The sequence below is a fragment of the Chanodichthys erythropterus genome, chromosome 12 (genome assembly GCF_024489055.1).
Source record: "Chanodichthys erythropterus isolate Z2021 chromosome 12, ASM2448905v1, whole genome shotgun sequence".
In the NCBI taxonomy this organism is placed as follows: domain Eukaryota; kingdom Metazoa; phylum Chordata; class Actinopteri; order Cypriniformes; family Xenocyprididae; genus Chanodichthys; species Chanodichthys erythropterus.
The window spans coordinates 27,930,113-27,953,653 of NC_090232.1; the positions used below are offsets into that span (position 1 = coordinate 27,930,113).

The following is a 23,541-nucleotide window of genomic DNA, read 5'->3' on the forward strand; positions in this document are numbered from 1 at the left end:
GCCCTCCGGATACCCGCTTCCTCCTCGGAGGGTCGTCGCTTCGGCTCCGTCGCGGTCGCCAAGGTCTTCGTGGTCGCTTCAAGTCTTCGGCGTTCCAGCTGCATGGTGGGCTCCCACGCTGATGACATCGCCACTGCCAATCATCCCCATGGTGGCGTATAGGGCTTCTATAAAGTTGTCCTCACAGACTGCATGTACATGCAGCCCGTCCAGTGTAGTCCGATTCAAGAACAAATTACACTTAGGAATTGGTTATTTTTAGTGAATGTAACATTTTTAGTGAATGTGGTTGGTTCAACCACTGTAACTTGTAACTTGATTTACGAACAAATGACTCTTACTAGCTGGTTCATTTAATTAATTGTTCAAAAACACTAGTATTTGAATCAGTCTGAACTGCAAGATATCAATAACTTGTCACGGGTAAAAAATGAAACCTCTTACACACTAAGCTCAAACATTGAGTTTATGTCAATGTGTTACAGCAGCAATGCTATTCGAATGGAATTTTCCCTGAGCAGGAAGCAAATTAATTGATCACAGGGGTACTTTGTCATTTGAATCCTGTGCAAATTTAACTTTTTCTCACACAACCTAAGATAAACCACAATGCATATTATTATTATTATTATTATTATTATTTTCCCCAGTATATATTTTAAATTTGCAAACAGACACTTACTGCTATGTCACCTCAAGCAGGTAGTGGTTATGTATGACATACATGGTTAAACTGGTTAAACTGGAGGCGTTACAACTACTCCAGTCTCCCCTATGTGCACTACAGAAGGCCTAAAGTACTGTAGCTACATCAACACATTGACTAAAACATGGTTCAATATTGGGAGGGTCACCGTGGAGGAAGCAATGATTGCTGCCAATCAAATGGTCTAAATTTCTGTAATTAAATGGTTGTCAATATTTCATATTTTACAAGAGGCACACGGCCAACCACTGACATTGCTCTTGTTCATGCAATGGCTAGCAAGTCATTGCTTTTCTTATCTCAAGTGCAACAAAGTGTTACAGTGCAGAAAAAAATAACTCTCTCTTGTACAATTGAACAAATCCATTATTGGCAGGAAACAAACAAATTACATAAAATTGCCATAATGAGATACAAGGATGTTTTGCTGTCTAGAAAAAAAGGGAGGTCGTTTTCAGTCCTGCTGCGCAGCATGCTGCAATCTGTAAGCGCTGATTCGCAAATCGATTGCAGGGCGCGGATAGCTTTTTGATTAAGAACCTCGATATCTTTCTCTCTCTCTCTCTCGCTCTCTCTGTCTCTCTATCTATTTCTCCTTCTTTCTCAACATGCTTGTTCTATTTCTTTCTATTTTCTTTCTTTCCTCTGCTCCTTCTCTTTCTTTCTCAAAACCTCTTTCAGTATACCTTCCTAATCTTTCCTCCCACTCCTGTAAGAAGAAGTTGTCCTTTGCAGACAAGGAGTATTGCTCTTGTGAGCACTGCTGTCTGGAGAAACGCATGGGTTTGTGACGTAGGGAATGCACTGAGCACAGCATTACAGATGGGCTGCAGGTGGCGTATTGATCGAACCCAAAAACTCATCAAGTCATTCCAAGAAAATGTCCCATGGATTCAGCATCCTGGACATCAGTCTATACTGTAGCACGTCCCTCCCTCCTTTAACTGATGAGTCTTTCCCATCCTTTTGGAGGCCGACGATGCAGTCTAACATTCCCTGATGTGTCTTAATCAGATGCTAATTTTTTTACATCTGACAGACTAGCCCTGAATTGACCCTTCACTATAAGCCCCACCTCGAAAACATTACTGAGCAATCCTACTTTAACATATGTTGCCATCCACCATTTTTTAGACAAGCTTCAGCTCTTTACCAATGTAAGTCTATGAGGGATCTGTGTGTTTAGATTGTGTTAAATGCAATTTTATGAAAATTATAAATGATAAAACTCTTAAATGTGGTAAATAATCTTTAGAAGTACATGCTGCGAATTAATCAGCTCTTTTCCAAATAAACATAGACCATCTGCAGGGGACTACATTGTCTCCAAGATGAATTAAAGTTAATAATTAAACACCATTTCATTTACTTATTTATTTAGGCCATTGTAATGTCAATAGTAAATATAAATGGCAAAGTTCACAGTACCATAGTAAATGTGTTGTAGAGAAAGTGCTGTTGTTACCTTACACTAATGTTATCACTTGCAATCACTTTGAAATGTGGCTTTTCTCTTTTCAGTTGACTGTGAGGAGCATTTGCCTCTTTTATGATTTGTAGTCATTCTATAAAGCTTGTTTCTATTAGCAACAGTAACCAAGGGAGGCGGAGCTTACTGAAGGATTGATTCTCTTTAGATAGTCTGATTCATTGGAGGTTGTCAGTGATGAAGAACACAACATATGCTTCAAGAATTATTTTTTAAAATGTCAAAGATTGCTTTTAGTTAGCATGGCATGTAGTATAGTCTTTTAATAATGTGAACTCTGTAATACTTAATTTTACAGTGTTCTTGTTACAAGTTACATGTACTTACTATAGTAATAACTGTCACGAATCCTGTCAGTTCCGGACTACACTTCCCAGAATCCTCCTTGCCTATCACATACACACAGTAAATACATGTTGACATTTAATATAACTCAGTGCATAAAATAATTACAATGTACAGTGAAAAAAATGTGTATGATTCACTTTTAATCAATTTTCACTCAGACCTTGTTACACGTTACATGTAGTTACTATAGTAATTACTAAATTGTTCATAATTACATGGAACTAACCAAACCCTAGTCCTTACCCTTAAGTAAGTAAAACTTTCTACATTTTTAAAAAACAAAACAAACAAACAAACAAACAAACAAACAAAAAACAACAAAAAAAAAATAATTTTGGGGAATTTTCCTCATGGGGACCCAAAAATGTCCTCACAGCAAGGATTTCAGATATTGCTATCTTTGTGGGGACATTTTGTCCCCATAATGTAGGGTTTACCTAAAACCTATTCATACACACACACACACACACACACACACACACACACACACACACACACACACACACACACACACACACACACACACACACACACTTGCCCCAGCAAGCAAGCTTGTCAGATTTAGTTCTATCCCCTCCACACTGTGAGATGGAAGGGAAACAGAATGTGAGTCAGAGTGCTGTGTGTTGCACCACAGACCTTCCCTTCAACTTCTGTCCTTCAAAGGGCAGATTAGAAGATCCATACTGTGCACATTTGGAATTATTCCTGAACCCCTAAGACCTCAGTGTGTAAATCCAAACCCTGGCACTTGTACGGGTCAAAAAGACACTCTCTGAGCATGTGTCACATTTTTCTGTCTGTTATGATGTTTGGTCCATGGGGTTTCAGCAGTAGCTGCCCCATTGTGCTGATCTGAGACCAGTTTTTTAAGCGCATTAATAACCTTTTAGTCTGGAATCCCCAAGAAACGAGGAGGAGAAGGATGGTCCTGGATAAGATGAAAGGGCAAATTGTTCCTAGCAACAAAAGACTATGGTCAGTCATGTTCATGTGGAGATAAATATATATCATGAAATCAACATCAACGGAAGCCTCACAGACCTTTTCATTTCCACTGTGGCAGAATTAATTTACTGTATGCACTTATACCTAGGACCAGTATAGGTGAATGACCACTGGGGTTCTGATGTATGAGCATTACTGTATTTGTGGAATTCTGGTTCGGCCAAAGGTTGATCAGTGCATAGATGAAATGTAACAGAATTGCATTTTAAGTCAGCCCTGACTTGCTTTAGTATTTTGTAAATATCCAGACTTAGTGCATTTAGGTAAGTCATTTATGTTAAGTCTGAGTGTGTATGGTGCAGATACAAATTTGGCTTTAGGGACATCCATCCATCCATCCATCCATCCATCCATCCATCCATCCATCCATCCATCCATCCATCTATCTATCTATCTATCTATCTATCTATCTATCTATCTATCTATCCATCTATCTATCTATCCATATATCCATCTATCTATCTATCTATCTATCTATCTATCTATCTATCTATCTATCTATCTATCTATCTATCTATCTATCTATCTATCTATCTATCAATTTACTCTCTCTCTCTCTCTCTCTCTCTGTCGGTCTGCCTGTCAGGGGTCAGTATATATGTTTTTTTTTAATTGCTAATTCAGAAAGGACACAATAATATAATATTTTTATTACAATAATATTTATTTTTAATTGTACACTAAAATTGCTGGGTTGTTTCTGTAATATTACATATTTTACTATATATATATATATATATATATATATATATATATATATATATATATATATATATATAAACACTTAAGCAAAACATGGTCAGGTCAAAGTGTTTTTGGTCCCAAATTTTTATCAGTTTTATTGGTAGTCCACTGTATGAAGAATTTTTGTGTATAATATGTCACAGTTTACTTTATTTTGCTATCCTCACTTACATAAATTAACTATAGTGTCCTGCACCCACTAGTAAAACAAATATAAAAAAATATATCTAGTGTCTGAATAATTTTTGATGTGACTGTATATATATATATATATATATATATATATATATATATATATATATATATATATATATATATAACATGATAATTAAAAGTTATATGTATAGAGAAAGTGAGATAGAGAGAAAGAAAGAGTGAGAGATTGATTGAGATGCTTTACCTTGGATTTGCTGAAACCATTTTTCTAGCTGGAGTGTCACGGCCATGAGAGAACCTGTCACCCCCGAACAACCTTGTGCTTGACCTGCCACATTTTTCTAGCTCCTCCTTCACTGCCTGGCTCATCTGCCTTGTTGTATTCATCACTTTGTATGGAGCTTCCCATTTAGACTTCAGGTTGTTTTCCACATACTTTCTTGTTGACCTCTTTGTTTCTAATGAGTGAATGCAGTTAATGTTGCATTAGGAGCTGGAGGCCTCCTTGCACAGTCTGCACTTTCGGTCCTTTTCTCCATTGATTTAGTTCTTCCGTGAATATATCCCTGATGCATTAATAGATGCTTTGCATTTCATCCTTTACTGGCCTTGACACTATTAATCCTGTCACATATTCTTTTCAACTTGTATGCAGCTTCTTAATACTGGACTTCAGGTGCAATGCACATTTCTTTCTGCTAGGCAGGATTTCTTTGTCTTGATGTCGACTGCTTTCAGTTATTCTCTTGTTCAACTTACTTTGGTGACTGGCAGGGCATATGAATTGTTCCTGTAGCTCAAAAAGTAGAGCATTGTGTTAGCAACATCAGGGTCATGGGTTTGACTCCCAGGGAATGCATTAACTGATAAAATGTAATGGTGTACCTTCAATTGCAATGGATAAAAGGACTTGCAATGTTTTCTTGAGCCTATATTTATTAGTGAAGATTTGCCTGAAGGGTTTCATGTCTATCCAGATCAGAATCGGCTTGGTATCCCTAACACTTTGTGAAATCACCATTATGATGATCTTGATTTGACTTTAGGGTCATCCTCCATGAGTTCCTGATGAAGGTCCGAAGTGTTTTCTTAACCTTATTGCCAGGCCTTCAAGGATCTGTGTGGCATGAGTCACTTGCTATCCTTTAGTTAATCTGGCCTGAGCTTAATTTGGTTTGTCTGGTTTTGGGGACTTGAGTTCCTGCTTTTCCTACCATTAGCTGGTGCTTCAAGCCATGTGATGTCTTTCCCAATTCTCTTCAAATCCATTGTTCTTGTGCATTCAAAGCAAAATCAATAGTACTGTTCCTGTAATCAAACCAACATTTTTTTTCTCCATCCCAAAAATATTTCAGACTTTTTCCATGATATATATATATATATATATATATATATATATATATATATATATATATATATATATATATATATATATATTTATTTATTTATTTTTTTCTTTATTATTAACATAATTTGCAGTTATTGCAGTGAGAAATTGTGCTTCAGAGTAAAAATAGTTGTAGAGTTGTTCTGCTTCTTCTGTAAAAGATTTTGTGAGATCAATAACAGGAGAACGTATGATATAACTTTCTATTGTATTAATGCCTACTCTGAACATTAACAATAAAATTATATTTTACTCTATATGCCTACTAATTATTAACTTGAACCAATGTTTAAGCAGAGATAGTCATAATAAATAATATAAATAGCTTTGTAAATTTTATGTATTTAAAGTTTCTGTATGAATTTGTAGTTGCATTATTTTGTTTGCAGCTGTTTAAAGCTACAGCTATACAGTATATACAAAAAGGATTCTGTAAATTACTTTTATGAGGGGGATTTTATGAAGTCATGGTTACATATTTTGAACATTTGTTAGAGTTCATTCTTTTTACTTTACTACTATACACTTGAATTAAAATGATCACTGTGAGAAATAAAATTACATAAATATTTACTGCTTTGAAGCTCAGCTGTGTTAAACAGCTACAGGAAAAATGTTGCCATTAAGCACTGGATGAATACCTATTTTATGTTCAAATGCAATCGTGTATGCCTGGGAGAATGTTTGCCTGAATAATCTTGCATTTAAGATAGTGTGTTTATGCTTTCGGTGTGAGTGCATGTGTCTCTGTGAGTGTCTTTGTCAGGTATGGGGAGCCAGAATCACCACATCTGTAAGCAGGTCAGTCTTTTGAAGCTCCTCTGATCCAGCACCATTTTCCAAGAAAGTGGAACATACTCCCCTGACCTTAAAAATAAGCAGCACATACAAAATCTCAATTATACAACTGACACACAATACTGTATATTCATTAAAATCAGTCAATAATATCAAAATCAATGCTATTAACAAAATAGTATTTGCATCACCTGCAAGATAATATTTGTTGGTTATGAAAAAGTAGACGCATTAAATACTCTGTTAGCCTTGTCATTTGCCAATGGAAGCTAATATTGTTGTTGCATATTTGCCTGAAGGCAGAGAATTATGCACCCAGGTGAAATGAGAATAGCAAATATTAATGCTTCACTGTGAAAGTGTTACACAAAAAAATGTTTTATTTATTTTCATCTGATATGCCTGATTGAACTGTGTCAACAAATTCACACGAGAGTCAGTGAATAAAAATTTCATGTCAAAATTGTTAAACATGCAAATTATGATACACAGTCAAATAAGCATGGAGTTACTTTCTTTTTCCATCCTTTTTTTTTTTTTTATAGCTCATTCATTGACCATCTTTCAATATTAAATACTTAATAAGAGGACAGACAGACTGTCCATTATAAGGAAAGAGGCATTCTTGAACACAAATAATATCAGTCTATAAATTATTAATGGCTCAGGTCAAACCACATCATCCTTATCCATCAACACGTTCCGTTTTGACATTGATCTTTTCCCCCCTTTGCCTTGCCTCTGAAGGACAGCAACACTCCAGTGCTTATTTTAGCTACTCTCTGAATATGGAGATCCTTTAGAATTGGACCACTCAATCTGTCCATCAGCCCTTGAGAGACTGGCAGATGTCACGGAGGATTCATATCAAAGATTGTGCATGGAAGTGCTTCTGTCTGATCTGGGATGATTTAGACCCTGTGGTCAGTATCTGGGCAAGGATGTTCAGTGTGGGAAAGATCATAACCTCTGTGTCATTGTGCACCTAGCATTGACCTTTTTTTAACTCCTTATGTGCATGTGAGTGACTGTGAGTGATATATATCACAGTTACTACAGTACTACAGTATTTTACTTTTTTTTATTTATATATTAATGGAACTGTGTTGTTATAAAATTGACATATTTGAACCTGAACTTTGATGGGATTGTATTAATTATAATGCAGCTTCCATAAAAAAAAAAAAAAAAAAAAAAAAAAAAACTGGTGCTAAGTAAATCAATCAATCAATAAAAAAAATAATAAAAATAATTACCCTGAGAGCTGTTGAAACATTATATAATGTTGAATGCTTAACAGGACAAAGGTACAAATGACAACCAATGTGATCTTTCATAATAAGTCTGTGATATTTCATCAAATGATGTTCTGCTCAGTCTCATTTTACAATAATGGAATTTTCTTAAAATTTGAATTTGACAATCATCTCATCAAGGCATATCAATGAACTGTCACACGGTTTTACTGCTAGTTAAATTCATAAAGGAAATTGTTGAGGAATTAATTCTCAGAAAACAAATCTTGTGGAAATGTATCAGGTCAGAGGAAGTTAATAAATGATTATTTATTCATGCATACATCAATATTTAGCTGCCTTATTAATATTCATTGAGACTAAGAATCCATATTTATCATATAAAGTGTATTAGAGATAGGGGACTAATTTCTCTTGAAATCTCATACTTGAAAAGCACATACTTCACACTTCATCTCTTGCTCAATCATCTTTGAAAAAAACAAAAAACAAAACAACAACAACAAAAAAACAAAACAAAAAAAAAACAACAACAAAAAAACTTGAATATACAATAAGTTCTTGAATTCTACCTACAGTGGGAATGGAAAGTATTCAGACCCCCTTAAATTTTTCATTCTTTGTTATATTGCAGCCATTTGCTAAAATCATTTAAGTTCATTTTTTTCCTCATTAATGTACATACAACACCCCATATTGACAGAAAAACACAGAATTGTTGACATTTTTGCAGATTTATTAAAAAAGAAAAACTGAAATATCACATGGTCCTAAGTATTCAGACCCTTTGCTGTGACACTCATATATTTAACTCAGGTGCTGTCCATTTCTTCTGATCATCCTTGAGATGGTTCTACACCTTCATTTGAGTCCAGCTGTGTTTGATTATACTGATTGGACTTGATTAGGAAAGCCACACACCTGTCTATATAAGACCTTACAGCTCACAGTGCATGTCAGAGCAAATGAGAATCATTTGGTCAAAGGAAGTGCCTGAAGAGCTCAGAGACAGAATTGTGGCAAGGCACAGATCTGGCCAAGGTTACAAAAACATTTCTGCTGCACTTAAGGTTCCTAAGAGCACAGTGGCCTCCATAATCCTTAAAAGGAAGACGTTTGGGACAACCAGAACCCTTCCTAGAGCTGGCCGTCCGGCCAAACTGAGCTATAGGGGGAGAAGAGCCTTGGTGAGAGAGGTAAAGAAGAACCCAAAGATCACTGTGGCTGAGCTCCAGAGATGCAGTTGGGAGATGGGAGAAAGTTGTAGAAAGTCAAGCATCACTGCAGCCCTCCGCCAGTCGGGGGTTTATGGCAGAGTGGCCCGACGGAAGCCTCTCCTCAGTGCAAGACACATGAAAGCTCGCATGGAGTTTGCTAAAAAACACCTGAAGGACTCCAAGATGGTGAGAAATAAGATTCTCTGGTCTGATGAGACCAAGATAGAAGTTTTTGGCTTTAATTCTAAGCGGTATGTGTGGAGAAAACCAGGCACTGCTCATCACCTGTCCAATACAGTCCCAACAGTGAAGCATGGTGGTGGCAGCATCATGCTGTGGGGGTGTTTTTCAGCTGCAGGGACAGGACGACTGGTTGCAATCGAGGGAAAGATGAATGTGGCCAAGTACAGGGATATCCTGGATGAAAACATTCTCCAGAGTGCTCAGGACCTCAGACTGGGCCGAAGGTTTACCTTCCAACAAGACAATGACCCTAAGCACACAGCTAAAATAACGGAGGAGTGGCTTCACAACAACTCTGTGACTGTTCTTGAATGGCCCAGCCAGAGCCCTGACTTAAACCCAATTGAGCATCTCTGGAGAGACCTAAAATGGCTGTTCACCAACATTTACCATCCAACCTGACAGAACTGGAGAGGATCTGCAAGGAGAAATGGCAGAGGATCCCCAAATCCAGGTGTGAAAAACTTGTTGCATCTTTCCCAAAAAGACTCATGGCTGTATTAGATCAAAAGGGTGCTTCTACTAAATACTGAGCAAAGGGTCTGAATACTTAGGACCATGTGATATTTCAGTTTTTCTATTTTAATAAATCTGCAAAAATGTCAAAAATTCTGTGTTTTTCTGTCAATATGGGGTGCTTGTGTGTACATTGATGAGGGAAAAAAAAAAGAACTTTAATGATTTTAGCAAATAGCTGCAATATAACAAAGAGTGAAAAATTTAAAGGCATCTGAATACTTTCCGTACCCACTGTATTTTCTTACTGGCCCCGTTCAAAACTAAACAAGGATGTTGTGTATTTAAAATCTCACCCTAAAGTTAAACCTTTCATGGCTGGATGCACTCTAACATTGCACCTTTTTTCTCTACACCACAGCCAAATGTAATATGTAATATCAAATCAATACATACAGTGCTATATGTCAAATACAGAACATAAATTATTAAAGAACAGTGGTTTCAGTCTCTCTCTTACTCTCATTCCTTCTGACAGGCACACTTCAGGTGTAAAAGCTGATATGCTATTCCATACCGCCCATAGCACTTGGCCAGTTCTCAGCAGCCATTGATGCCGATGTCATGTCGGATCCATCACGGGCTTTCCGCTAGAGACGTAGCAATTGTTACGTGACTGCAGGATGTGGCCAGATTAAATGTGTAACTACGTTTGGGGTCAGCAGGCACTAGACAGATCCCTGCTATATTAGACTGAGAGGAGGGAGACAGTGTGGCGAAATGAGCTGCACGAGAAGTGAGAAAATCTGAGAAATGAGAGAGGTGGAAAAGTTTCTCAGAAGGCGATAAGCTAAATGCTGTTGCTGGGTTACTCAAATATAATAGTCAGTGAGTGAAAGAATGAGCTGGAGCCTCAGCATTGACTTGAAAACTACTGAGAATGTCATATCATTACTGAAATAACTTTTAACATCACATTTACTCCTAGTGTAACTCCTCATCAGATTTATCGTACTCCAAAAAAAAAAAACAAAAAAAACAAAAACAAAAAAAAAAACAAAAAAAACAACAACAACAACTAAACCATAATCTTTATCCAGTGAAGTTTTTTTTACTGGTTGTTGTATTGGCACAATCTCTTTGAAAAGTCGTTTTCAGTCTCAGCCAGAGGCTGGAAATATTTATTTCCTCAGGCTTTCACTGGGGAGAGAAAACTGTAAAGTATCTGGTGTATGATTATGTTTTAAAAGTACTGTTTTTTAACAGATATGAAGAATAGGAGTAAACAGTGGCAGGGATCTACTCACATTACACTCGCGTGGGCCCTCGGCTGCCATATGAATCCATTTGCTGCCCTGAGGCAACAAGCTTCATCTGTGCCGGGAGTTTGAATGCCTGGAGAAATGAGCGCCTATGGTCTTTGATCTAAGTCTCTTGTGCGTGATTGTATCTTTGCAATCTGAAGCACTTAGCCATGCTCGGTAATTTCCACTATAGCCACAGCACCAAAGTGCATCAGCCACTGTTGGTAATTGTACCTTCCTAGTTGCACAAATTACATAATAGATCCCCTTTTTAATATAAACATCCAATTACAGCTGCATTAAATAATAATAATAATAATAATAATAATATCATAAAACAAACTAGTTGATAAATGACAGAGATAGCTCCAGAAAATGACAGTATTCCTTGTCATCCTAAAAAGTTTAATGCCAAACTCACAATATGAAGTCTGGTCATAGTAAATGTAATGTTCAGTGTCTGTATGTTTGCCAGAAAAAGGGATCTGCAATATTTCTGTATGTAGAGGGATTTTGTGTTTGTGTATGTTTAAGGTACTCACTATGTGAAGTTTCTAAATGTAATTTAGAGAGGAGCAAGCCCATCTAATCTTCTAATCAACAGCCAGAGTATACATGTGAAGACTTGCAAAAGGCTCTTAGTGCCGTCTGAAATTTTCTTCTAAAACGAGCATTTTTAATCAAGCTTGTATGCTTAGGTTGAGTAATTTCAATTTAATGGCAATTAATAGGTATTTTCCATTGCCATTAAAGTGAAATAACTGAACATAAACATACAAGCTTGATAAAAAATGCTAATTTTAGAAAAAAAATTCAGATGGCACTTAGAGGCTTTTGCATCTAAAGTATTCATGTATAAGCAGCCATTTACCTCTCTTTAGTCTCAACTGTTCCAGCATCCCTCCACCTCCCCAAACTCCACCTTCATCTCAGGTACCTTGCCTATGTAATCATATCTTATATTTATTCACTGTGGTGGTATATTAGAGCTCGAGGTGAAGCCCCTCATCAGTGGACAGCAAGCCAAAAAGCGGTGCAGTGTTAACCCCTTAGCATTCCTATAAAAATTAGCAAAAAAAAAAAAAAAAAAAAAAAAAGGCATATCCTCAGCAAATTGCATGCTGTTCTTGAAACATTTGGGGTATACGCACGGTTTTGTTCTCTTTTGAAAGGTATGTGTATTTGCGGGTGGTAGTGGAACACTAACAGGTTAAGTATGATCACATTAGCAAAATTACAGAACAATTTAGCAGGCAAAATGGTCCACTGTCAGCAGTAGTACATTAATGTATGATGGACAGCTCACAAAGTAACCACTTTCAAACCAAGCAGCTTTCCAATGGTCAACATGGCAAATTTGTGTTACAAGAACCTGATGTGAAATCTACGTTGGGAAACTGTCACCCTGTGATTGCACCTTTAGAGTTTTCTCATGGAGAGAATTTTGTGCATTTGAGTAGGAAGTTGAAAATCAGAGCATCTGTAGGCTATATTTTCTCATTTCATGAGCACTTGGAGTGGGGTTTCTCTCTACAGGAAGAGGTACATGGAAAACCTGGACAATCTCTGTAACGCTACTCCACTAATAAAGTATACACTGTACCAGACTGGTTTTCAATCTGATATGTTTGGCTTCATTTGTAACTATTGGCAAATGAGAAATATACAAAACAAATGGCAAATTCTTGTTTGAAAATTAAACTACTTGATATTAACTGATTAAGATATTAACCAATGACCATGCTGCCATGTTGATATTCAGTACATCACTCATACTCATGTGATATTGCTTAAATCATGTCCAGCTGTAATCTGGAACATCTTAACCACAAACACCCAACGATTATAAAGGTAATAGCAACTAGTTAAAGGGTGACAGAGTGAATGCGGCAATCTATTGGTTGTAGGCATTGCAAATTTCATTCAGTGCAGTCCAATGGCAACTAGAGAGAGAGAGAGAGAGAGAGAGAGAGAGAGAGAGAGAGAGAGGCGCCTGATACAGCCTCAGTCTCTTTTCCTTTAATCTCTTTTTTTTTCAGTCAGTGCTGCCTCTTTCTATGGAGACAATCAGATTCTCCACAATTTACTGTTCCTCCGCAGTGATTTCAACGAATTACCTTAATCTATGTGGGTCATTTACATCAGATATGTTACCGCGTCTCTGTTGAACAGTCTCCGGTGTGCCACCTCTCTTTCGGACGGCAGCATCACGTTGGATTTTAACAGGGGCAGGACGGAGTTTGAATTTTTTCCCTTGTGTGGCACATACATTTTGACCGTACCTCAGGAAGTCGGGCGGCAGGACAGAAGCCGTACAATGCAGATACTGCAAAGGTAAGACAGGCGAGCAGTCGTGGAAGTTAAAGTATCTCTATTTTGTGCTTATACACAGTTGAAGTGTTTGTCTGACGCCGCGTACACGCTTATTTCCTGCTGGTTCACAGGATTTTTTCCCCTCTTTCTCTTGCTCTCTGAAAGCTTAATCCATCCGGACGATGCAACGATTTTGCTTTGAGTGTTTAATTCGCGCCGGCTACACGCGCTGATTTGCATGAAAAAGGCAGACCGTAGGCTACAACCTGTTTCAGTAGTTTTCGGGCAATACATTTTGTGTTTCGATTTTTTCGTCATCGAAATTATTAGTATGTTCAATAAAATCTTTATTCTGCCGTCCAATATTAGTGTTAGTATCCACATTTAGAGTTGAAAAGCAAGTAGACTGCATAAAGAGTCTTTCATACGAGTCATAGTAAATAGGCAGAATGTACGCACTTAAACACTCAGCATAGGCTGAAATGGCTTTAGATGGGGAATCGTTTGGCAGAACTAAGTGTTTCAGGATAGCACTACTTACCTGTGGCTAACCGAAGCTCGGTACAGATGTGCTTCATGATTGTTTTCCTCATAGTACGTTTATAGCGATTTACATCCATAGCCTATTATGCGTATTAGGCTAATCAATCACTCGGCTCTTAAATATGTGGCGGCGATGCATCTTTCGAGATTTCGTTTCTCGAAAGCCATGCTATTGGATCAAGCTTTTAAAAAGGCTATTTTACAGAATATTACTTAAAACACATAATATATTCTCGATAAAATACAACATCAGTATGTGATGGGACACTTAGAAGGTGCGCTCAGATTGAAGAAGATCTGGTGTAGCGATATCGCTTGTTTTGTAACTTAACTCTCGCCTAGCTGTTGGCTACAGACGAACTACATGCTCTCCAAAAGATGCGGTGACTCTGGACTTTCATCACTAGGACCACTGTTTCAGCCCAAGCTATCCCGCTTTTGCAGCGGTGAGCCACAAGGTGGTACTGTGGACATCTCTTGCATGTGCGTGTTTTTGGGATGGATGAGTGAGGAGGGGAACTTGGGCCGCCTCTCGAACATTCGCACTGTACAACATTTTAACCTTGACTTCTGTCAGGATGCGCGGCAACTGCTTGACATGTCAGATTAAGTGGTGAAATATGGTTCATAATTAGGGAGTGCAAACAGCTTCAGTCACTCAATAATACAGATTCCGACGTACATTAATTAGCAGTACTTTCAGAGTGTGAAGTGAATTAGAAGAACTTATTGATGGAATATGATCTTTAGGTAAGCCTTGTGTCCCTTAAATCTGAAATATATTTTGACCTGTAACTCAACAAAAATGTGAACATTTTGAAATTACTGTATGCCTTATTGTAGGCCTATATGGCAATTTCAAAATGTTCAGATTTTAATTTTGTGGGCAACTTTTTTTTTCTTTACCTATAGTAGCCTAGGCCTACATGCACTTAAAAATCAAGTGTCCAGTCATTTCTACAAATTTTCGTCTACTTGGCTTCTGTGGTATTGTGGAATAGCAGATGCAATGTAGCATGTATAGATATTCTGACACTTGGAGTGTCTCCAAACTCTGGAAAAAGGAAAGAAATTTTGTTGTAGATTTTGGTAGAATAATAGAATGTTGATAGGAAGAGGCCTGGGCGACGCTTTCCAAAAGCATCGTAAGCCTAAGTTGATCGTAGCTCCATTTATGGCAATAGTTCTACGATCATCTTAGGCTTACAATGCTTGTGGGAAATGCAGCCCTGGACTGATCATGAGCTTGAGAACATTTTGTTGGATAGACAATAGCAAACATACCTTTTTGGCCTTTTTTTTTTTTTTTTTTTACTATTATTTTTACTGCTTACGTACATAAATAATATATTCTAATTAAAATTAGGCAGTGTGCTTTTTAAGAGCAATAGGCCTATTAATTCTGGTCTTACTTGCTGCAGTTTAGAGGTGCAGTTCAGTATACATTTCTCTTTCCTTCTCTCTCACTAGCTCATAGGATCAGTGGTTGGCTGTTGGTGTCACCTTTGAATAAATTTCCACTCTCTCTCTTTGCTTTCTGGAGTTCCTGTCCACACTCAGTCAACTGAGAGAAAGATAGAAGGAGAGAATACAGCTAGAGAAAACAAATTCCAGCTGACTTGCCAGCCCAGACGCCATGTTGAATAAGTCATAGCAGGTGCATTTGCAGCGGAATCGCACCACGTTTATCCGAAGTTCACTCAAAGGTCAAAGCGGTTTCTATGCTTTATTTCTTGGTCTTTTGTCTATCGTTTGGACCGAAACGATATCATCTCCTTTGCGTCATGAGTCACTCTTTGAACAGTGCAATTGTTAGAGCCTCCTTCAAGTAGATCATTTATTATAATTAAAATGCAGAGAGAGACCCGGCACCTTCATTGAGATTCGCACGAGTTATCGTCAGCGTTCGCACAGGCAGTGATTCTATTTTCTCTCCTTTTATTCTCCTTGGTCTCATTTCTCCCTTCTTTTTATTTGTCACACTCACACAAAATACGACGGTGCATTTAAGAGAAGCGTGTGTGGTAGATTTACAATGAAAATTCCAAGCGATCACCTTAAATTTATTTAAATTTATCTGAGACAGACTTGGGGAAAAGTGCCACAGCTAAATGCACAAATGCACATCTAAACACATTCAGCACTTTTTTATGCATTTAATACTAGAAAATGGCAGAGATTTTTATAATTAATCAATTGATAGCATCACTAAACTGGTATATTTTTGAAACTTTGTTTACAGTATTTATTCATTTACACTTACATTTAAAATAAAATGTATCACAGTTACCTATACTTGATAGCACTGAAGGAATAGTTCATTCCAAATGATTTCATTTATTCATGCTCCAGAATTTTATGATATTATTTTTTTCTGTGGAGCGCAATTGAAGACATTTTGAAATGTCACTTTGAGTGTTTTTTGTTTGCTTGTTTGTTTGTTTTTTCCCAGACAACGGGGTCCAATGTTGTTTTGGACCCCGATGACTCTTTCATTGTGTGGACAAAAACACTTGGAATATTTTTTCCAAAAACCCTTAATACAGGTTTTGAACAGTATGAGGGTGAGTAAAATAAGGAACTTTGCTGGGCTGATATCCAGTATGGACAACTTTATTCTTTGTTCTTGTTTGTTGCAATAGGGTATTTTGACAGAGATTGCCTCCATACTGAGCCTCTTGAATTTAAGCATTGCTTGAAAATGTAGCAATATTGGCATAAAGTTATTGAATAAATCCCTCTTGGCTGGTCTAGCTGGACACCAGACGAAGAGCGCATACAAACTGGTGGATGTTACATAGCTTTTTGTCTGCATTGGAAATTAAATTGCCAGCCAGACATTCAGACCCATCTGCTTCAGAGGACAAATATGTACGTGAATGGTTTTCTGAAATGCCCATCTCAGTGTCAGGATATTTAATGATCAACAACAAAGAGAGAACTAATGAAAACTAGGGCTTAGAAATTAGTAGGCCTACCACTTAGATCGACAAACACCTTCTGATGGATAATGCTGTCTTAATTCTTAATCGTTTACCACAGTCGATTAAAATGAGATTTATTTTAAGAAAGCAAGTTTCTTTTTTTGTATCTCTTAAAAATGAAGCCATTGCAGCATGTACAACACAAGTCTTGATGTCTGGGCTAAATTATGGTTTTAATTAAAAAAGAGGGGAAAAAGAATAAAAAAAGAGTTGACTTAATACCCGAAGGTGTTATGGGATGGCTCTTTCTCAGACCGCCAATAAAGATCTTTTAAAACATGTATTGCATGCACAGGGACTCGATCCTTATTATATTCTTTCTCCTTCATTAGATTCTGCCTTAGAGTAATATCACCTTTCAAATGCTCTTAAATCCCCGTAAATATTTAGCAGAATAATATTTTACAGTCATTTACCATATCAGGGGATGTTTTCTACATTGTATAAAGGAGATAATGCTTCCTTGTTGTTTGTTTTCTTGTGCTTTCATGTTTTCTCCTGTGACTGTCAGTGCTTAAAACATCCTGCTGTTGTAAAGCGTTCTGTTATGAAGTGGAGAAGTGGAGATAACCCTAATCCTTTTGTAATTTAGCATTGCTCAACACCAATTTAAGTTAATGTGACTGACTCGATGAGTCTATTATATCATCACTGCTTTGTTCGCACAATTAACTTTCCATGGGTTATGCTATCTACCATCTGATCTCTGCTGAAATTGCTTTTTGATATGAGGAAATGAAAAAGTTATATCAATCAATCTTAGATTCTTGAAGAATTATTTAGAAAGGCTTTAGGAATTACAATGTAGACAAGTGTGACATCCATTGAAGACATATTTTGAAGCAGTTGGCAGAATGATGCCCTTTTATGACTTTGATTTCAGTTTAAATAAGAGGTACCAATTCAAGAACAGTCTCAAAAGAATCTTCCCCACTCTGCTTTCACTGACAGAGCTATTAATGGAGGGATCAGAGCGAACGAAAGAGTTCATCACTTGTAGATTTACTCAGGACTCAAGTCATTAAAGTTTCCCTCCAGAGGCTCCAAGGAGTCCAGTTCAGTAATTTGAGGCAAATGTGCACGAGCAATCCATGTGATGATCTTGTTTAAATGAGTTTTAACAAATCAGAGCTGTGGTTTGTGTTGTACAACTGTGTTGAAGTTCAAGAGTATCAAAAGCACCAACTGATGAGGATCTTCTCAGTTCTTGTTTTCACGCCCACTCTCTTCCTCCTCTTTTTTGTATGTGGATGAAATGCATGGAGCCTTCATTATTCAAATTCACACGCAGGGTAGCATTTCTTGTGCATAATCTGCTCTCAGCTTTGTGTGCTTCTTCTGTTTGTTCATTCAGGTAGAAAGATTATCATTTGCTCAGACAATAAATGTGATGCAGACATACCATTTTACAATTCACATATATTTAAATCAGTGGCAAATTTGTATTCATGTCTACTCCAATATATGTCTCTAAGGAAATTTCTTTTGAATACTTTTTGATTTATTCCCGAGGATCTTGCTGGAAAGATTCCTGGAAACACTGTGACCTTTAGTGTTTCCACAGCAAAAGACATTCTCAAACCAATGTCGTTCATGTCATTCATTCTTTTGTAATCCCACAAATAGTTTCCTATGGTTAAATTCCCAAATTTGTACTTGAACAACTGACCAGAGTCAAAGGATAATGTATAAATCAGTTTAGATTTGTGTAGAAGACTCACCCAGAAATATGATGAATTCTACTCTCTTAACATGCTCATTGCATTCATAATTTAGGCTATAATTGAATATGATTCTGAAGAGTATTCTGTAGCTCAAACAGCTGAGCATGGTGGTACAACAATGCCAAGGTTATGGGTTAAATCCCAGGAAATGCCTGAACTGTTCAAATGTTTACTTTGAATGCAATGTAAGTTGATCAAAACATAACTGCTCAGTCATAGAGCATGTTTCAATCATAGACAGACAGTTTTTAGGCAAATATATCAATATATTCTAAGCATTCATTCATTTCAGTACAACTAACTCATGAATGGATATACTATATTTTGTGTATACGCAACAATGCTACGCTAACAGTTATTTGAGCCAATCAATTTACCAGAGCACTTACTTTATAAATCATGGCCCAGTGAATGGAAGCATAGTCATATTTCACTGTTTGAATCTAGAGTATAATGATGTCTAAGTGTTAGCATTTATTTGTTATTTGAGTCTATTCTTGTATGTTTTCTCTTTCAGTGCAAGGTTACCTTGGCATTCCCGATACTTAATGCAAAGCATGCAAATTAATAAAGGAAACGGAATTCCTCTGTTTTTGTTTATGACAATGAATGAAAATTTACGGGCTGTTCTTTCTTTCCCACAGGCAAACCAATAAAGGAGGAATTGAAAGGAGGGAGTAATTACACCAGAGGGCAGCTCAGGGAAAAAAGTTTCTCGTCAAAAGGATAGCAGTTAAGAACGACAAAAATACAACTGAGATCTCCAGAATCTCCCTCATGGCTTGGGGGAATGCCATGATCGTTGATTTAATTGGTGGGAGTGCTGTCAATCATCTGTCCGTTGCAGCCTGAGGGCGGGTTTTAACCTTGGCTGTGGGAGAAGGGAAGAGTGGAGGACTGTGAATTCAACTAACTCTGCCAACCGAAGCTGGACCATGTCACGGCTCGGAGGAACTCCATGGATAACGCTCACCATGGTTCGTCCGCTGGCTACTCTACGCCTTTTTACCTGGATTGTGCTTGCGGCTGCTTGGCTAGCCATTACACAGGCCCAGCAGCACCCTATTGTCACGACAAACTACGGCAAGCTAAGAGGCTTGAAAACAGCTCTGCCCAATGAGATTTTAGGGCCTGTGGAACAGTATCTGGGGATTCCCTATGCCCTCCCGCCCACGGGGGAGAGAAGGTTTCAACCCCCCGAGCCCCCCATGTCCTGGCCTGGGATTCGAAATGCCACACAGTTTGCACCCGTTTGTCCTCAGTTTCTGGAAGACCGGTTTTTACTCAATGATATGTTACCCGTATGGTTCACCGCCAACTTGGATACTGTTGTAACCTACGTACAAGATCAAAGCGAAGACTGCCTATACTTAAACATTTATGTTCCCACCGAGGATGGTATGTAATTTAATTTCCAACTTAATGTTATGTATGTCTTTAATGTTTTCTTCTCCACAAATTTCATCATTGTTTGTTTCCTAATTAGGTTGTAGAAATGAGATCTTTTTTTCTTTTTGTTGTTGAGATGGATCATCTCCGTTGTTTTACAGCACAGTCTGTTTAGCTAGAATCATCACAACGTGAGCTATGAAGATTTTCCAAGCTCAGCCAACTGAGAATTCCCAAATGGCTTTTTGCGTGTTTGTTGCTGACACTTGTTGCTGAAAATAGATTTCTTCTTTTTTTTTTTTTTTTTTGCCAAGATACCCTATCACATTTAGGTCATTGATCAAGCTCAAGATTATCAATTCATTGTATATTAGTCTCCTATACTTTTTTTTTTTGATTATTGTTAGCATCTCAAAATCTGGCTAGTATAAAATTCTTTCTTTTGGGAATAATTTTGACCTTGAATATTTTGGCTGGTCTATATCATCTTATGTTTTTTTTATTTTTTTTTTATTGCTGTTAGGCCTATTTAAATTGAAACTTTGTAGATACAGTAGCACTCAACAAAGTTACTTCTTGGAGAAATCTCTTACAGAGGTTAAGTAGCCATGTTTGTATCTTCAAATTATTTTGTTTAATTATTATAACATCATAATGTTAAGATATTTTGCCAGGGATGTCATCAGTCAGCCAGTTGGGGATAAATAGGGAAGCTAAAAATCTTGCTCTTAATTACACAATGCTTTGTTACTTTATTTATAAACATAACATTTGGTAAATAGATTTATGTAGGGTGAATTCAGGGTTATTGAGACACTTTTAGCCATTGAGAAGACTGGGGAAAAGTGTCACAATCAACCTGAATTCACCCTATTGGAACATGAATTCTGAAATCTATATTGGAATAACTGGAATAGTGTGTGTATATATATATATATATATATATATAGTCCATGATTCTGACCTGAAATCAAAGTTTATTCTCTATTCCTATGAATTCACGTATTTTGCCACGTGCAGTAAATTTCCAACTGAATGACAGAATATTGTGACACCTCACAGTTGTGCTTTTAAAAAAGCCCCTCCTGTGATGTTGAAATTCAATCCTCTTTTGTGTCGCACTGAAGATGGTCATCCCCTGTTAACTTTCAAATGCCCATCATGCCTTAGCTCTCCAAATTGCCCTTTTCAAAATCTTGTGTAATATGGGAACATCTTGGCATTTTTGACTCAAAGAGGGACTTGCTCTGCTGTTGTGCTGCTGTTGAAAGAGGATGAAATATATAAAAAGCCCTTTCGTGCCATATAAAAAGAAGAAGCATGATGTTCAGGGCTTGAATGGAAAACCTGGATCACCTCTTCCTGATCTATAGAAAACAGGTTAGAGACACATAAATTCTCTGTTTTAGTTTCCTGCATCTTTTGTTAGCTAGATGCACAAAAGAGACTGCAGTCTGTTAGTGACGGAGTCAGCTTTATCTCTCAGTGCAGTTACGAGTGAAGGCTGTGGAGGTGGCATCCTGTTTTGTTGTGAATTAATCACAATGAATGCCTCAGCCTGAAAGAACGGTCTGGGTGAAGAGACAATGCAGGCTCCCTTCCACTCTTTAATTGGGAAAGCTAACCAATTTAATTTCTATTGAACTATTCAAAAAACCCATTCAGAGAAAAAAGAAAGACATTGAAAAGAGGCAGTCATGACAAATCAGTGCTTGTTACCCTCATTGTTTATCTCAATGGGTGGACTTCTTTAACTTAACATCTGAAATCCAGTCTTGTTTTAAAGATAATTGAGATCTGCACGTAGAGTGCAAATGGGGAACTGACACTTATGATCATGTACTGTAATTAATCCCGCTCCCTGCTGTTCCACAGCCTGTCAGCCTACAGTATATAAATTAAATGAGTGGCCGGACTAGTTGACACACTTCTTACTCTAGCAAATACTTATTTAATTAATTTATTTTGGGATTTTTAGAAAACAAACAAACAAACAAAAAATCATGAAACATTTATAATAGCACTGTATAGTCACAGTGATAGAAAGTGGTAAAATGTCAGCATATGCAAATATTCCTAATATTTCAAGACATACAGTTTCTTAGTATTTATTCTTTGTATGTTACTAGAAATACTAGTCATAGTACTTAATAGTCTTAGTCTTATGTCCTACTTCACAAGTATGTGCAAAACTTGATTCCATCATTTGAGAATGTTCCAAATAACTTCAATGGAATAGTTTAAATAATGTCAAATGTGTTTATTTGATAAGTGTTCAAAGTTCAGAATCATAAGTATTTCTTATTTATATTAAGCCATATTTTCTTTTTTTATTGTTTTTTTTTTTTTCGTAAAAAAAAAAACTTTTTCACCTTGAAGTTGTTTTTTGATACCCAGACTTTCAATGTCATATCAAACTTCGTGCTACTAAATATATCTCAGAATACATCTCAGAAACTGCTGATCTCCTGGGATTGTGACACACAACAGTCTCTAGAGTTTGCAGAGAACAAAAAAGAAAGGAAGGCAAAAAAAAATAGATGAGTTGAGATCAGTTGGTGGTGATGCTAGTGAAATTGCTTGGTTTGGAGGAGAATGGCTAGAATGGTTCAAGCTGTCAGGAAGGTGGCAATAACTAGAATAGCAATGTCTTACAACAGTGCTAATCTGAAAAAAAAAATATCTCTGAATGCACACCTTGAACCTTTACGTGGTTGGCTGCAACAGCTAGCAAACACAGCAGGTTCCTCTGTCAGCTAAGAACAGGAGGCTGAAGCTACAGTGGGCATATGCTTGCCAAACAGGACATTAGATGAGTGAAAAAAACAACATCCCTTTGTCTGATGGATTATGATTTCTGATGCAATGCAGGATTAGGATCAGAATTTGATGTTAACCACATGAATCCATGGATCCATTCTGTTTTTTATCAACTGCTGCTGGTGGTTAAATGATGTGGGGGATATTTTCTTGGCACATATGAGGTCCCTTAATGCCATTTGAGCATAATTTAAATTCCACATCCAAACTGCTGTGATCTGCAACCTTGTTGACCGTGTGCATCTCTTTATGGCAAGAGTCTACCCATTTTCTGATAGTTAATTCCAGCAGGATAACATGCCATGTCACAAAGACTGCATGTCATTGAGTTTAGTGTACAATGGTCTCTTGGGAACTGCATGAATGTGAATCAGAGCGAATTTAGAGTGAATTCAGAGTGAATGCGTGATGCTCTCATGTCAGTTTGGACCATAATCTCAGAGGATCGTTTCTATAACCTTGTTGAATCCATTCCATGAACAATTCAAGCCATTTTAGGTGCAAAGTTGTATTCTACAGAGTATTAGAAAGGTCTACCTAATAATGTGGCCAATGTGAATAATATAATTAAAATGCCTCTAATTGTGATTGCTGTCTTATTTGAAATTTGCTGAGAATTTAAAACATGAATGAAATTACATTTAGCAACATGGTTT

The 23,541-nt window shown here is 37.1% G+C and overlaps 1 protein-coding gene across 2 annotated transcripts in view; it reads left to right on the forward strand.

The window, feature by feature from the left end:
- Positions 1–19,611: 19,611 nt before the first annotated feature.
- nlgn4xa (neuroligin 4 X-linked a) overlaps positions 19,612–23,541 on the forward strand; it is a 126,371-nt gene continuing 122,441 nt past the window's right edge. For both annotated transcript variants that reach the window (XM_067402891.1, XM_067402892.1), the window contains exon 1: positions 19,612–20,074. In XM_067402891.1, the coding sequence (XP_067258992.1) occupies positions 19,612–20,074 (463 nt within the window). The remainder of the gene's footprint in view (positions 20,075–23,541) is intronic.